The sequence below is a fragment of the Psittacula echo genome (genome assembly GCF_963264785.1).
Source record: "Psittacula echo genome assembly, chromosome: 5".
NCBI lineage: Eukaryota > Metazoa > Chordata > Aves > Psittaciformes > Psittacidae > Psittacula > Psittacula echo.
Window position 1 is genome coordinate 48,463,928 of NC_137739.1, and position 17,561 is coordinate 48,481,488.

General features: G+C 34.8%; 1 protein-coding gene across 9 annotated transcripts in view; it reads right to left on the reverse strand.

Annotated features, from left to right (window-relative positions):
• The window catches only part of HECTD1 (HECT domain E3 ubiquitin protein ligase 1), a 60,059-nt gene that overhangs the window by 20,536 nt on the left and 21,962 nt on the right, over nt 1-17,561 (reverse strand). For 5 of the 9 annotated variants that reach the window (XM_080618589.1, XM_080618592.1, XM_080618591.1 and 2 more), the window contains 20 exons: nt 16,647-16,928; nt 16,113-16,401; nt 15,741-15,817; nt 15,556-15,654; nt 15,098-15,212; nt 14,228-14,402; nt 12,645-12,783; nt 12,277-12,447; nt 10,951-11,173; nt 7,543-7,818; nt 7,358-7,434; nt 6,028-6,162; nt 5,651-5,797; nt 5,185-5,279; nt 4,662-4,767; nt 3,671-3,805; nt 3,446-3,585; nt 2,677-3,000; nt 2,064-2,230; nt 1,712-1,888 (listed from right to left, as the gene is read on the reverse strand). In XM_080618589.1, coding sequence (XP_080474715.1) covers nt 1,712-1,888; nt 2,064-2,230; nt 2,677-3,000; nt 3,446-3,585; nt 3,671-3,805; nt 4,662-4,767; nt 5,185-5,279; nt 5,651-5,797; nt 6,028-6,162; nt 7,358-7,434; nt 7,543-7,818; nt 10,951-11,173; nt 12,277-12,447; nt 12,645-12,783; nt 14,228-14,402; nt 15,098-15,212; nt 15,556-15,654; nt 15,741-15,817; nt 16,113-16,401; nt 16,647-16,928 — 3,349 coding nt within the window. The remainder of the gene's footprint in view (nt 1-1,711; nt 1,889-2,063; nt 2,231-2,676; nt 3,001-3,445; nt 3,586-3,670; nt 3,806-4,661; nt 4,768-5,184; nt 5,280-5,650; nt 5,798-6,027; nt 6,163-7,357; nt 7,435-7,542; nt 7,819-10,950; nt 11,174-12,276; nt 12,448-12,644; nt 12,784-14,227; nt 14,403-15,097; nt 15,213-15,555; nt 15,655-15,740; nt 15,818-16,112; nt 16,402-16,646; nt 16,929-17,561) is intronic. The other 4 variants (XM_080618590.1, XM_080618588.1, XM_080618587.1 and 1 more) reach the window with 3 other exon arrangements.

A 17,561-nucleotide genomic window follows, 5' to 3' on the forward strand; every position in this document is an offset into this window, starting at 1 on the left:
TGGTCCAGATGTACACACATTTTTCTTTAATAAGAGAGTGCTAATTTAAAGTAAAATATTTTTTTTAGTACTGCCAATTACACTTTTACCTTATAACTATCCAAAAGTCTTCACTTCTAGACCAAAACAGAGCCTCAGAGGTAATTCTCTACTTAGAAATATCGCTCTGAAGGAAGAGTATTTAAAATGGATAAAGTTTTCAGATAAAAGTGGACATCTCATCCCCACATGAGCAGGTTTAAATCACTTTATTTTTGTATTATTTTATTCCACCTTCATGAACCATAACTGAGTAGCTTCATGTCACTAAGCCTTGAAAGTTATGAAGCAAGTCTGAAGTTGTTCCTTTCTATAGTTTGCCTTGCTTATTAAAAAAAAAAAAAAAAAGTGGCTTCATACTGTGGTTACAGTATCATTTTCCCCCTTTATGAATATCTGGACAGGGTATTTTGTAAAAGTATAACTAATCAACTACTCTTGGTTTGTACAGTTCCTTTTGCTAAATTATTAATTACAAGCAATTTTAAATCTGCATAACTTTTTAATACATATGCACTTTGAGCATTGCTACTCCATTATTATAGCCCTCAAACAACTCAAGATTTGTCTAAACTTGTGAATAATAACAAAAAGGTCAATGGGATACTATTTTCAAAATTCTATTTCAAAGACAACTGTGGTAGGAATAAGAGTCTGCTAATGTGTTTCACATTGTTTGGCATCATCATTTATCATTGATAAATGAACCTCAATTTCACCTATGCTTAAAAGGGAAAGCTTCACTGAAACATAGCAATGAAAACACTGATTTAGTAGAATACTACTCACCAATAATACCTAAAGTCTTCAAAGTGAGAATGTAGCTATGGATACTGTTGCATCTGATAAGAACAATATAGAGATGATGGAAGAATTCCCTACAAGCCAGCCTGAAAGGCTTACATAAGATTCAAAGTTTCAAAACATTTTAAGACATTGTACTTAGGACATTTCTGCATCTTTGTGAGCTGACAACCCAGCAAACTAGAAGAATTTTTAAAATCTGGCTAAGAATGAGCTTAAGAGTGGCTGAAGATGCTTCAGAAACAAGGTAAGTTTTATATACCCCTAAACAGAAGGAGAAGGGGGAAAAAGATGGAAAGCATGTTCAGTGGACAAAATCATCACCTCTTCTGGAGCCTCCTTAGTATCTTATCTTCCTGAGCACTGACTTCCCTGACTAATGCAGGTTTTTGTTTTGCTCCTTAAGTTAATTACTTTTCATGCTTTTATTTAAAAAAAGTAGCTACTTGATCCCAATGAAGCTAGCAAAGTAGGAAAGGTACAGGATACAACAAAAGTCAAGAAAAATATTGCAAATGCTAAGCTAGAAGGAATGAAGATGGCAATTACAGATTTTGCAGGCCCAAAGCTTAAACAAGTTTACAGCAATCTCCTTCATATACTTTTTCTTCTTTATAACAATGCCTAAATAACAATTCGGGATTTTAATTAAGTAATGCTTTACAAAACTTTCACTTACAGCAACAAATCTTTTTCATGCATTAAAAAGGAATTTCACAAATGGACCACAACAGTTGTAGCAATTGAGTTCCTTCTCCCCAAAATATTCAACTTCAAGACACCACAAAGGAAGTACTTCAATGCTACCCCATTCCACATGAACTAATTATGCTACAGGCATTTACAAATCCAGGCAATTTGTGCTCACCATTATGCAATTCTCCTGTAACAGTGCCTTCACCCTGTGGGCTTCCATCCTGATCTCTCCATTTCCAATCAATTCCTCTGATCACACGAGCTCCTGGAACCATATATTTCAACACCTGAGAACGGACCAGACGTCTCTGCCTTCTCAGATTTGCTTCAGCTTCTTTTGCAGCTTTTCCTACAAGAAATGTAAGAGATGAAATGACTTAAAAGTACTGAATGGGGAATAATTTTTAGCCTGTTTCTAAACAAGTTCCACTGCAAAAGTTAACCTGCTTTTTCACATTTTTATATTGTATGTTCATTAGCATTTTAAGAGAACAAGAACAGGATGTACACATTCTTTGTCTTACCCAGCTGATCTTCACATACTCCATTCACAGTGCCATAAAGTTCAAATCCAGACAGTGAGAGGTAGTGCGTTTGCCCACTGGCATTCTTGCCCATCTGTTTTATTCTAACATGCCTCCAACCTTGTTTCTCATCTTTCGGAGGATCTAAAGGCCATGTTGCTGTAGACCTTTACATTTATCACGGAAGAGAGAAAAGAGAGAAAGAAAAAAAAAGGAAAAAAAAAAGATTACATAAAAAAATCTTAGTACCAAAGTAAACAACACCATAATGCTGATCATGTATGAATAAAACCAGAAAACTGCCAAGAACACAAGGTACATTAAACCTACTAACACCAGGGACAAACTCTGGTTGAGTGCTGGTATAAATGCTATTTCAGAAAAACATCAAATGCAAAATTTATAGTGACAGAAAAGCATAAATTCCGTTATGTGAACCATAGAGACCTTATGAAACACACACTTTCCAGCCAATCCTTGATAACTTAGATGACCTGCCATTCCTTTATATAGTTACATTATTACACCTACAGAACACATTAAATTAGTCTACAGCAAAGTATGTGTTTCCTGAGCTCAGTTTTATAAGAAATAATAAAATACACTGACATACCCTGGTTCGTTGAGACTACAGTCATCAACATGCGTATACAAAGTAGTCCAGTTCTGTCCATCCTTAGATACCTGGAAAACCCAATTTCTGAGAGCAGATCGTCCATAACCTCGAGCATGGCGTAATGTGTAAGCTGATGGAATAACCCAAAGGCCAAGATCTATGGCAAACCAAGCATTCTTATCATCGTTAGTATGACAATTGAGAGCTGAACTGTCACGGCTTAGGATGTCTTCTAAGCGGCCATAAGGCAGATTTCTTCCTTCTGAGGACGTAACCACTACTAACCCATAGGCTGCTGGATTTACCCACTCATATGCAGTTCTATATTAAAAAGAAAAATGTACTGTTCAATTATTACTTACATTAAAAAAAACAAACATAAGTAACATTTGACATTTACTGTAAATTACATATTACAGGTGAGTTTGTTACATCACATTACTACAGTGGTTTTAAAAAATTAGAACAGAAAACAGAAACCAACAACAACCATGGCAAACAAAAATGAAGACCAAACTTCCTCACCCCTTCATTTGTAAGCATACAAACAAATTCTTAACACACCTTCAGAGTTTCATGTTTTTCTATTATTTAGACAGAGCAAAAATAAATGTAATTCTACTGATCCACAGTAAAATTAAAGATACCTCCCATACCTAGAAAAACTGTACATTTCATTTCATTATGAATTCTCTCTCTGTACCCCACCCATGGCTCACAGTTCATTGTGTCCAACTTCAAAACATCTACCTTTGAAGGAACTCACTTTGCATTTGTTCCAATCCAGTAAATAATTCCGTTCTCATCAAAATCATGTTGATGTCTGAACACAAATGTTTGGCCTTCACGGAGTTTTCGTACAAAAACAAATGAAGCCCTATCAAAGTCGTACCATTGCTTTGCTACCTACATATGAATGAAAAGAAATCAAATATTATAGATTCAGAACACAGCCATTCCTTGTGAACTCTGTGTGTGGTATGTTGCTCACCATTTTCAGGAGATACTGTTCTAGAGATTCAACAGTTGCCAGTGGCTCCATCTTGAGCATTCTACCAGTTCTATCTATTAAAGATGTCTCCCCTGAGGAACGTTCCAAACGAAACCTCAAGCGCCGTGTTAATATCTGAAAGGGCAGCTCAACATTAACATTGGCTTTTCTGACTTGGTTTTGTAATTTTAAGAAAAGCAATATATTTCACTATAACAGGTTCAGTGGTGTATCAAGTATTTTCATTGTGCAAATAAGAAAACCATATCCTAATTTAATGCTTTAAAAAGTAATTTCATGGTGCTCCATTTTTTCAATTAACCAAACAATTCTTTAATATGACAGTCTACGTATAAGCTAATATTTTCTCACTCTTCATGTGTTTTCATTGCTTCTCTTCCCAAATCTTGTAGACTAAGAACTGAAAATGCTTTTTTTCAAAATATTTAATAGCAGAAGTGTTTTTGCAACTTTCTGCAACTATTTGCTAATAATGTAACATCAAAACAGAAATACTGATACTTCACTGCCATTTTGCAAAATCCTGAAGAGTGATTTCCAAACACAGAAAATTAAGACTTGAACTGGATAAAACCAAGTACTGGTTTTAGCCAAACTGCAGCTTGCCTTTTAAAAAGCTGCTAATCTTCCAGGTGTCTTGTATTACCAAAAATCAGATTGCCCTAGAAGGGACCTTTTTAAATTATTATAGCCCACCACTAGTCACCACAAATAAACATGTCTTCGAATTGTCTTAAAAAAAATGCTTGTTCATGCTTACTAGGGGCATATTCCCATATAAAGAGAATAATGCTTGAAGGCAAAAGAAAGAACAAACATTATCTCTTCAATCAAAATTTACTTTCACTTCAGAGTGTAAAACTGGCACCTTTAGGTTAAGTGTTAGAGGAAACGGATACTAAAAAGTTTGTCGTTCTTTACCCAATTCTACCCACTTTTACAAGACATGCTTCATACAGACTTCATTTACCTGAAGATTATATGTAGATCCTGGTGTATCATACAAGTGGAGAGGTAGACGTTCGATAGATTCTAACACTGCTATCAACTTCCGAATTAATGCAACTGCTGGACGACTGTGAAAATGAACAGTTACCATATTACCACACAACAAACAGAAAAGAATCCTACACTATCTCAGAGAATAGTACCCAGGTGTAGCAAGTATCCCGGCATGCTATTTCTACTGGTATCGTCTGTTCTAGTCACAGGGCTACAGCACAGTGGGAAAAACATTAGTCTGCACAGTGATGAACAAGACACCTTTCTATCTGTCAACAGATGTACATTCAGTACAGTTGACTCTTACAGACAGAAGTAATTCAGTAAAATTTTCAATTACTACTTCAATAGCAGATGCTGTCTTTCAAAGTCCAATTTTCTTTTCCAGAGATAGACAAATTGAAAGGGAAAGAACAGGCTTTTTTGTCTTTAAGCTATTTTAATCATATCATACTGCTTCACAGATTTGAAGAGTTTTGTTTTGCTTTTACCTTTCATCATCTTCATTTTCACTGAATGCTGTTTTGAAAACATTTATTCTCTCTACTAGTTGACTACAGTCTTGCTTCACATCTAAATCAACATTCTGAGAGAAAAAAAATAAAATATATGTTACTTTTAATACAAAGCAATATATTAATTCTTCACACTAGCAAAAATATCCCTTCAGTCTCTTGGAATTTCCTATTTAAAATCTGTATGTGAAAAGCTAAATTATATCAGGCACGAGAACTGACCAGTCTTAGGATTTTTAATGGCTTATTCAAACTAATCTATTGTGATAGCATATATTCAACAGGTAGATCACTAACTGGAGCAAGTCTGCCTGATTTTCATCAAGATAGGAAATAGCCATTGTTTATAATAGGTTTTCTAAAGTAAGGCGTATGCCTATGTTATTTTTTTTTTTTTTTTTTAGAAAGTTCTTCTTTAGAAACTTATGTTCTATAAACTCACATTATTTAAAACTGTAAGCAATGATTGAACTAAGCCACTACTGCACATTTCATATGGAGAAATAGTATTCTCATCCTTCAATAATACAATTAAGTCTTCCAAAGCAGTCTTCATTAAATCTCTCCAAGTATTTTCTCCCTCAATACACTGGAAGACAAAAAGACAATTATGGTGAAACAACGTAACAGTATTTCCAATTGCTTCATTTGAAAAACAGTATCCCACTAAAGTACATAACTAGGAATTACATGCATTAAACCCCCCATATTTCAGACAGATATATTGTGACTTTCCTTCATTATCATGACAGACTGATTTGAATATCATTATGTGATTTTCACTGACATCACACATTATAAATTAAAGGAAGTACTTACATGTCTGTTCGTGTGAAGTTCCCATGCAGACTCTAACTGCGTTGCTATGTTCCTCAGTGTTACAACTACTCCACGAGGCATGCTTTCAACAGCTTTAAAATGATCATCATACAAATCTCTTGCCATAGTGCGTACCTATAAAATGGATTCTGATTATCAGAAGTCATACCTTACTGTAATGAGACTACTGCTATCCTCCAAAATACTAGAAACACGGCCATCTTTTATAAAGAAGTCCATGACAGATACAACAAACAGGTAAAAACTGAAATCTATCATACATCATGAAAGGCAAAGCTTATGAAAGGCTAAAAGTACATAGAAATACATGGAATCTTACTGAAACTTACAGAAATTAAGCTTACAAGCATATATTAAACTACAGCACAAATGTAGGAGAAAAGATGGGACTCAATCTGTAAATCTGTTTCACTAGAACTCTATCATGGATCTGCTAATCATTTTAGAGGTAAGATTAAGGGGGTTTTATACAGTTTCTGAATGCTCTATTCACATTCCTTAAACCAAGTCACACAAAAAGTCCTTATGTGACCTTATACTAAAAATTACTTTTCCTATGAAGTATGGATCACACAAGATATAGATCAGATGAAATAAGTTCTAATTAAACAACATCTTGCTTATAAGAAATTTCCCCAAAAATCTTTCCTTTTCATTATCAGCATACATACAACAATACATTTCACAACCTTCCGAGCTACACAGTGCAATCTCAGGTACAAAAGCGCACTGCCTTCCTTTTATCATTCCACCTATCCACCGCCCTCCACACCCCCCATTATGAGAGGGGAAAAAAAAAAAAAAAGGAATTTTAAAAAGCCTAAAATCAGTGCATTTATACATTTGGATTCGCCAGCATAACTTTCACAATACAGACTTTTCACTTCCATCCCCTTATCTGTCACAATATCCAGTCTAAAATTAACATCTAAATGTAGTAAACAGAAGTAACATATGCCTCTGATACAACTGTAGTACTGATCATAACATTTTTTCTTTTATAAAAGAAAAAAGAAAAACCTACAGAATTATACAACTATAGGTCTGAAGGACTGGATTTCCTCACATTTTTTAAAGAAAACTTGTTTTTTCTCTAGGAGAGCGCAGAGTTTACTAAGACTGTTGGATAAAAGCACCTGCAGAAGTGCTTTCTTGCAAGTTAAGTTTTTCTCTTCCAGCTTAGCATAAAACTTTATCCAACTGAAATCAGAGATTTTAATCCTCTAAGAAGAAACTACAACTCTATAAGCACATTACAAAACAAAACAAACTCAAATTTTAAGTAGAAAATTCACAGGTGCTCACCAACCTTTTGCTTCGTCTTTTCCAGTTTTGATTTCAGCTTTCTTCCTCTTTTGCCTGTCCAGCCTGTCACAAATTCTGACCCTGCAATGTATTTTCAGAAAAGTCACAGATTTCTCACACTGCTATGAAAAGCAACAAACAGAAAGTCTACCTCATTTACACTTGCTCCTACCTGCACATAACACATACCTACATACTTACCCAAAGAGGTTTCAGCTGTAAAAGAATGCTTTGTTCCTCTGTTAGATTCAAACACAAAGCCTGGCAGATCTTCTTTCAGGATGGTAGCTTGCTGACCATCGGAATTGTGAATAGCAATTTCTCCTTCCTTTAAACAGGTGAGTGACCAGTTTCCTACAGTAAGTTTAGTTGGCCCTGGTGCTGATAAAATTGGCTGGCTTGTAGTAGATGGTTTTACTTGGCTTCGAGCTCTCTGCAGCTTCTCGAGGAACTCACTCCTACTTTCTATTTAAAAACAAAAACATGTATTTTTTCTTCCTACAATTGTTTCAACCATCATATCCATCAAACTTTTTTTTTTAATTGCAAGAGCAAAACAACTGAGTACATTCAATGCAAAATTAAGTTTGAAATTAAGGGTCTTAAAGGGTTCTAAATTTCTTCCCAGTATATTTCTGTGCTTCAATAGTGATTTATTCCCTGACGGCATCAAAGTGGACAACAGAATTCTTTATAAATGGTGCTACTGACAGATGTATTAAATCATCTTCACAATTACAAAGGGAAGATGAAAGAAATACATGATAAGCTTTTGGTCTTGCAAAAAAATAACTTATCTTTTTATGGCCAGCATGAACTATTCTCAAAAGAGAGTTTTTAGGAATAGGACATTAAATGAATCCTCCAAGAGGAAAACAGCAATCAACAGCTTAAAGCAGGTGAACAAAAGATCCTGAAGACACTAAAAGTCAAGCAAAAAAGTATATTTTAAGAAGTCTGACAAGCAGATAAAAGCAAATTTGAGCTAACAGCTGTTTGCTCAGATTAAATGTCACAAAGCAACAAAAATTTTTTTTTTATAAACTATACTGAAAACTTTTCTCCATCTCCTTTGCAGAACCTTTAAATTCACCTCAGAGAAAGAAATCCACAGTCACACTACTTAATACAGTGACATTAATGTAGATGTTCCTATTTGTTCTTTAGCACAGAAATTTTAAGGACATCTATACTTCTGAGAAAAATATGACATTAAAAAATACTAATTTAACGGCACCACACGAGACTTCATTAGGACTTAATATTTATATGGAGATATTTAATAGATGAAAAGGATATCTAGGTTAATCTAGCCCAGTTGAAATTATTTCAAACAACTACCTCCATTTTTATTAAATTATATTTTGAAGCCATTAAAAAAGCTGGACACTACATTGGAAATGTTAATTAGCACAATTCCAGAAAAATTGACAAGTTCATAATTTAAAAAATAAAAATTCCAGTTAAAATAAAAATGCAATAACCTCATTAAAGATTACATCCAACTTCAAAGTTAACAAGTATCTTTACCTTTCAGAATACTGATTTGATAAATAGTCCATGCACTTGTAAAATTGCTGTTTTCCTTTTGCTGCCATGGCTTAGGCTCTAGGTTTTAAAATGTGCCATTTTTATTGTTTTATAATACAAAAATGAATAATCTTTATGCAAAAATATATATGCACTCTTGAGGCATAACATTCATTACTGCTTAGAATTCATAACATCCAGAGAGGTTTATAAAAAGAATTGTAAAATTTCATATGCAAAATTAAAGTTCTATTAATGGAACTCTTCCAGATTTACATAACTACATTTTAACAGATTTATTATATAGCACATTGCACTGAAAGTGAGAGGATTACACATGATTGAGAATAATTTTGGGTTCCCTTAGGCAGATTTTTGGAACTCATTTAAAGCTTCATAATTACCATTAAATTTCAATTTTTGCATTGAACTTTCATTTTTTCTAAAAATTCAAACAAAACAACAATTAAGCTAGTGGAGAGGGGTGAGTACAGACCTTCAAAAAACGTTCACAGGATCTATATTTCCCCCTCCCACCACAACTTTGATCATGCGATACGCACTAACAAATTCCATTACTCAACCCTCTATATTCTTGCCAGTGTGAAATTACTAAAAAGTATACCATGAGATCAGTCAGTAATGATTTAGTACATCAGAACATATAGTATAGTTCAGGACTGTAAGATACTATTCTGAGTCTATACTATATGGTAGTATTTTTAGTTACTAAATACTAGCTTGTTTTCTGTTTAGTAAAGAGGCTGCTGCACACAGAGCTAATGGTTAAAGTTCAGGCAAATTACACTGCAATGTCAGCACTCTTAGTAGATAGCTATTTGACAAAAAGTTGGAAGAAGCCTCATTTAATCCTAGTCAGCTCCTTTCCTTCCATAATATCCATGCTAGTATCTTGTTCAAAAACTTAGGGTTTATTCAATCTTTCTAAGAAGATAGATATGAAAAGACACATCATCTTAAATTCTCAATCTGACTTTCAGGTTCTCTTCACTCCAGCTTCATCTGAACTGTGCCCATTCCACTCATGTTGCACAGAAATAGTAAAGCGTCATCTCCACACCCACATCATTTAGACAGAAGAAAGCAGAATTGGCATCTAGGGCCTATGAGCACTTAAGAAATTAATCTCATTTATCTTCAAATTAAAACATGTGATAAGCAAGTATCTTATCACAGAAATTGTTAACCTTTTAAAGTATTAGCCTTGTTAAAAAGAATGCAATGATAAATTTTCTGATCAAAAATAAATCTAGAAAAAAATACCAGAAGTGGTTTCCAGCTGTGTTATAATCTAGAAACACACTATCACATTTTGTCTTCATGTACAAAAAATTAATGGATAAAGTCATCAGCACTTCATTTCTATCCTGAATCATAATATGTTCTGTTAGTTCACTCAATGGCTTGTTGAAAACATAATAATATTGCAAAGCATTTTATGTCTGCAGGTTCATAAATGCATGAACTGTTGCAAAAAGATGAAACAATAAAGGAGGGTTGTTTCTGCATTCAGAACAAGTTGTGTATTCAGTACAGAAAATTAAAACCACCTGTGCATTGCCAGTGCATAAGGTCTGTTCCCTTATCCTCTCTCCAACAAACAATTAAGACACTGTAATTTGTTTCCCAATCTCAATGAGAAACTTTCCATTACTTTGTCTTCAAACACATGCAATTTCATTCTGCTAGCTAGAAGCAAACAACAAATCGCCATTTCAACCTGCTTTTCCTGGGATGGCCACTACAAAGTGCTTTTAATGACTGGGGTGAAAAAATTAAGTATGCATGGAGAAGATCAAAACAAAACAAAGTTAATACACTTTTACTGGCAAGATGTTTGCTTAACACAATTCACCAAGGAAGTCAAGTTATGGTCACATGCTATCTGATAAAAAGCATCACAATTAACTGACCACCTTCCACCTGTTTACATCCTTTACTATTTAGTAAGCCAATTCCTGCAAAACAAAATAGCTCCAATGAAATTATATAAACAAATATAACAGTCTCAAAACTTAACTTGGACCTGAATTGCAAAGAAACTACCTGAACTATCGGATCCTCCTTCAGGGCTGCCACTGGAATACATTGTGGCCAGTTTTCCATCCAAAATAAATCTGAACCATCCATTACTACCATTAGACAGTTCCAGGGCTGCAGCATCACTCCAGATATACAGGCAGTCCCTTCCCCTAATGATTGACCAGTCTCTCCAGTGATACGGTTTACCCTGTTGCAGTTCTTTTGCATCCTCCTGTGGTTCATCCTCCTGTAATAAAATTGTATTAAACAAAAACAAACCAAACCAAACACCTGAACAAACAAAAAACCAACCAAAACAAAAAACGAGCCCACTCGACCCATTAAAAAGAAAAAAAATAAAACCAAAAACCACAACAAAAATTAACACACAAAACAGGCATTTTATAAAGGCTTGAGGCAAAAAAGGACTCAAACCAAAAGCATAGGAACTATACTGCTGTTGGTAAAATTTATTCTATTAAAGAATACTTCTAAAGATACGATATTTTTAAGAAGTTTCCTTTCAGATACATATTTATCTATTCAATGATAGCAACAGTCTACTGAATGGGACATCCACCTCTATTCAAAACTTGTACTGTGAGAAAGAATCAAAAATCATTGAGGTTGGAAGAGGCTTCCAGCAGCCATCTAGTCCAAACCCCTGCTCAGGCAGGGCCACCTAGAGGCAGTTGCCCCAGACCACATCCAGACAGCTTTTTAACATTCAAACACTAAATTATTATTTATTTTAATAATAATAAAAAAAACCCACCAACACCAAAAAGCCCCAAGCTACCCAAAACCAACAGTAAAAAGCTTAACTATACACTTAAGACTTAACTATAAATCTTAACTGAATGGATAACAGAAGTAGCCTGCTATCCATTCAGTTCATCAGAGTGGTCAGTTATTACCTGCTGGAAATTGGTAAATATGCATTTAAGGTTTTCATTATGAAGAAAATTCCTTCTTTAAATATCTTTGATGTATTCAATAACAATGTCTGAAACATCTGCAATTATTTGATGCACATATACTAAAAGAGATGACCTATGCACAGAAAGGCCTCATTTTGCTTCGCAGTCATTTTCAAAACACTAGAGAAAAACAAGTGTCAATCAACTTGACCCTAAGTACTTGACAGTAGGAAAACTCAGCAGATAATAATGTGCTAACAAAAAAGGAAGTTACAGAAAACAAAAATAAAAACAATGAAAACAAGTAGCATACAATAAGCATTAATGTAATAACCTAACTACCCTGCCCTAGACATTTTCTTAACAGTGAAAATTGTACTAGAAGATTTGGCTTCACAGGAACAAATAAAGCTATCAATTCTGTATTTACCTTCTCAGGCTTAGACTCCTCTTCATTTTCATCATCAGATGATGGCCCCGCCAAAGTTGACACTTTACTAATTACACCAAGTCTAGCCAGTTGGTCTAGAAAAAGATCACCACCTTTATCCACCAAATCCCTTATGATTTGCAAGGCTAGCAAATGGCCATCATCATCATCCTGTAATACATTGGATGGAAAGAAAATAAGAGAGGATCTCCTTAACTAAAAATAACTTCACATGCTTAACTTCATATATTGTCACAGATGGGTGCTATGAACACTTTAGTGTTAGCTATTAACAAGTGTGTGGAATCAGTGAGTATAACCCCCTTTTCTGCACTGGTTACATACAAGGACATTTTCCTTCTTCCTACCTCTTGATCAAGAACTGTAGCTGTTATCTCAACCAGTATCGTGGGCAGATTGTGGCCAGCATCAGAGTCACAAACCTCTTTCAGCAATGCCTCAGAACAAAAATGTATCATTTTTCTAATAAGGGCAAGACTTGCTTTCCTTTAAAAAGAGATCATAGGAGGAAAGAAAAAAAAACAAAAAAGAAAAAAGATTCTTACAAAGTTAAAGTAAGCAGTAATCAAAGCAACAAAACAGTTCAAGATAAAACTGCTTTTGCACTATATTTATGCATGCCTTCAAAAACAATATTTCTTTTTTTTGAGTTTCAGACCTTGTTACTGAAACCAAAATTGGTTATTGTTAAGTCCTAGATTATCTCTAAGAATAATTCACCTACTCAACTTTCTTGATTATACAGTACTAGAAGTCTAACATATTTTTCTCTCCTCAACCCTTTTCCAGGTAAACCCATTCTACATTCTGTCTTTATCCACTCTCAGTGATGGCAATTCACTTCTGAACACTTCATCTTCCTCCCCGGTAGCCAGCCCTCCATTTCTGTCACATACTTCCCATGTTTTGGCAAGATCCCTATAGTTTTAATGTCTGAAATTACTGTATAGATCACACAGCTTTCCATACCACAATTAATTTGGAAGCCAATCCAAATTATGGCTAAAGCTGAATTTTTTATTTGACTGAGTTTTAAAAACATTATTTACCCAATTAATAAAGAAAATTTTAAAATGCAGAAAGCCAACTACTTCTTTCCACAATCTGCAACAACAGTTAATAGTGCACAGATTATTAACATAGTTTCTTACTTCCTTCATTCGAAATGACCTAGTTTAAGCTCCCTATCCTTATCTCATGTAGAGTCTCTCTCCACCAGAGTCCCTTTTTATCTTCTATTTTCTCCCCCCAAAGTACCTATAAACACTGGGAACATAAATAAAAAGAGATTAAGCAACTATTAAATTCATAGTGTCAAAGGCTGAGAGGTTATGGTCAGAAGCAATTTATCACAGCCATTATCCACCCTCAGTATTCCTTTTTAAGTATTAAATTAGATTACATTCTTTCAATTCTCTCAGTAAGATATATCTTCTCCAGTTGATTAACACTCAAGCTGTTAAGAAGTCTCCTAAAACCTTCTAAAATAGCTTTTTCCAGTCTTACAATTTTGCAATGAATTTATCTTGATACCACCATGAGGTTCACCTCTTGCAAATTCATACTTTCATTACAGTGGCTACAAACAGCTGTAACCAAATACACCATCTATACAAGGTACTACACGAACATAGTATTCTTTCATCATTCTACTATAGTCACAAGTATGCTTTGCTCTTCCACTTCTGACTCACCAACCATATTTTTTCCACGATATCATTTCACCAGAAAAAAACCTATTTAAAATATCAAGTAAAAATCAGACTTACACCACCTTTCAAACCACCAGTTCTATTCAAACAGAACTGTGTTTAAGTACCATGTTATAATTTTTAATGAAAAACAAACAAACAAAATCTTGGCTTTCTTTAACAGAACATATTAAGAAATTCAAAATATGCAGGGAAATTGTCTATCATGACATTATTACCTTATTGAAGGCAACATAGTTTGTTGAAATGTTTGTGCAAACACAGGCAATAATCTCTTCAAGTATATGGGTGCCATTTCTGGATCTCCTTTGGGTTCATTACATTCTTCCTCATCCTTGTTTGCATCTTTCTTTTTCTTCTCATCGCCTTTGTTAACAGGACACATCCAGTCTCCTGGAAAATATTTTTTTCCCAAAACTGTTCAATGGCAAAACCCAAGAAACCAAATAAAAAAATCCCTTCAAATAAATCTAAGAGTTTTCTTTACTAACATCTAAGTACTTGAATTAAATATGCATCGCTAAAAATAGAAAATTTACACCTGCAAGACTCATTATCAAGCATTTTTTTCAAGTACCACCACCAAAGACCACTCGTAGGAGAAAGTCAAAGTACTTAAAGGGAACTAAATGCGAACACATAACCACCCACAGCTCCAGCCCTACAAAAGTCTCACAAACAGGTAAAGTGCAGTTACCATGTAGAAAGAAAGGATGCCAGAAAGGCTAGCAAGGCTCACATCCTCTGAACCCACAGCAAAAAAACCCAGTCTAGCCCCATTCCACGACTGAGGAGCAGGACCACTGGCAGAAAACAGTGCTTTTGGCCAGCCAGCAGTGTCTTCAGTAATCCCCATCCCTTAAGAACATCTGAAATATTTTGGTTTTATATATACTTTGCAGTTTAAGGAATGTTAGTCGAGATATATATATTTATTTATTTATATTTATTTATTTTACATAAATATTTACATGTTTATATATTTATATATATCTTTATTAATCTTAATAGAGTAAAATTCTAATAACTTTATTACTATATATAAGCATTTCTACTAGCAAGGACATGAAATTAAAAACTGCACTCACCTGGAGACTGAAGAATAGCTACTACTTCACTGTGTCCCCTTTCACGAGCTTTGTCTAAAGGAGTTTTCCCATCCTCATCTCTCAAGTCAGGATTTGCACCATGTCTTAACAGAGTCTGGAAACAAATATTTTTAAATATGTATTTAAAAAAAAAGAAGAAAAAAATTAAGATTCTTCCTGTTACAGTAGTAAAGATGTTTTTCGTATACTTTTCCTACACTCTTCTCATGGCTGTAAAAAAATTAGGACATTACATGCTTTTTATATCTGTAGAGCTAATATACAACTTTTATTCATGTTACTGCCCTATCATGATGAAAAAAATTGTTTTTTCATGAGCACTGTAAAGAACATGTAAGCATTTCACAGTGCACACGTTAGACATGCTGCGTGGAAGACATTTTGTACAGAACAAGGCAAAAAGCCAGCATAAGGCTAAGTGTCAGTTTAATTCATACCTTTGCTACCTGAGGTCTTCCAAAACATGCTGCATAATGTAACGAGGATGACCTCTGACCTCTGTTTACATCAGCACCCCTTTCACAGAGAAATTCTACCTGTTAAACAAGAAAAAGGAAATTAGTTTTTTCCATCTTTCCTTACGTAAATAGCCTAAAAGTCTTTAAGATTCTGTAAAACTTACCATTTCCTGAGTTCCAAAAGCTGAGGCCCAGTTTAAAAGAGTTTGTCCTACATCATCCATAAAGTTTACTTCAAAAGCTGAAAGATGCAATGAAATAGTTAAAGCTCCCAGAATTAAACTTCATCAGTGTTCTTTAAATAAGCATCAGGTCTTAAAAAAACAACATCCTCAATAATTTTAGGGAAGCATTTATGCTCTTAATTGCAATTAAAAAAAGTAGCATAGGAATTATTACTAACAAGACCTGTTGTGTATTTAACAAAGTAAGTACGCAAAGATTTTCAAGGCACTACACCTAAGCATTTCTTACGACACCATAGATTATAAAAAGATACTTTATCTCATTTTCTTTTTCAGAGTATTTTTGCTTACCTCCTGTGTCAATAGCATCTATTAGTGCATCAGTATCCTTACTGCGGATGCAATCTATCAGCTGCCGATGAGAACGCTCCCCAGAACTATCCAGTCTTCGCAACCCTGGGATTCTGCCTGTAGATCCAGCACTGGATTTTGGCAGGGCTTTTCTCCCTTCGAACAGTAGCACCAAAAGAAGATCTACTAACCGCATGGTATCCAGTACACATCTCTCATCACCCTGCAACGCACTTTCTATAGAATCTGGAAGTTCAGATCTTAGGAGATCCTGGAAATAATTAAAAGTCTGAACAATAAAAAATATACAGGGCTTTAGAAAATACTATCAGAATCGGGTTTCATTTCCATATGAAATGTTTCCTTTCTTCCCCTCTTTATAAATAACCTATATGTATGTATACATACAAAAATAAAGCCTAAAACTTTCTTTATTGATATACAAAATAGCAACACAAATCTTGCCTATATTAAAGTACACAAAGGGAAAAACTCTATGAGAACAGAAAGCTGTAGCATAAAAGGATTTCTTACATGTGTTACTACTGGAGAGCCTCTACACAGGGTTGACAACAGGCTTACAATAGTTGACACCTGATTACTTAATTTAGAGTCTGCAGCTGTAGCTGGTGCTCCAGTGCTACTCCGTCCTGGTTTGCAAGCTGAAGATGGTCCTGATGCTATTCCACCAGCAGCTGCCATGCGAGACAACAACTCCTCAGTTAATCCATGCTTAGCTAACGGGGCAGGGTCAACTCCACGCCGTGTGAATCTGTCAGCTAATGAAGCAAAGCATCTCAGAGCTCCATCTGAAACCTAAGAAGTGCAAGAGAAATCATGACAGTTCTGTTACTTAAGATGAGAAGATGCTAAAGAGCTATTTAAGAACACGGGACACATAGAAGAACCTGATTTCCACAGGTTCCCCTCAAGGTCAATGAGCAGAGAAGATGGGCTTTTTAAGCCAGAAACATGGAGTTGGAACCCAACAATGCCCTGAACTGCTCATTGAAAGGCTGTACAGCTGTTGGGTTCCCCTCACCCTTTCTCTCTATTGATGATACACAGAAATCAAGGAAACTATTTTCTTCAACTGCAGTTCAGCATTGTGAACATCTCCTTAAGCCCCAAATCAATCTAGAAAAAACATGTTCAATAATCAAATTGCCAAATTCATGTATGTTGCAGCACATTTTTAGAATTTTTTAGTTATACATGCTGTTCTTACAGGAAACACAACTCTTTATAATCCCTACGAGCAACTGTCCATTGTTGAAGCTGTATTTAAAGGTCTACATGGCTTCACTTAAGTAAAAGAAAGTTTTCACCTGGACCAAGCCTAAAAGCAGGACAAACTGGGAAAAGCAAATTTTACCCTAAGACAATGCAGATTGCCCACTGAGCACCTGACACAAGGATAAGAAGTATTTTTGCGACAGTAGAATACAA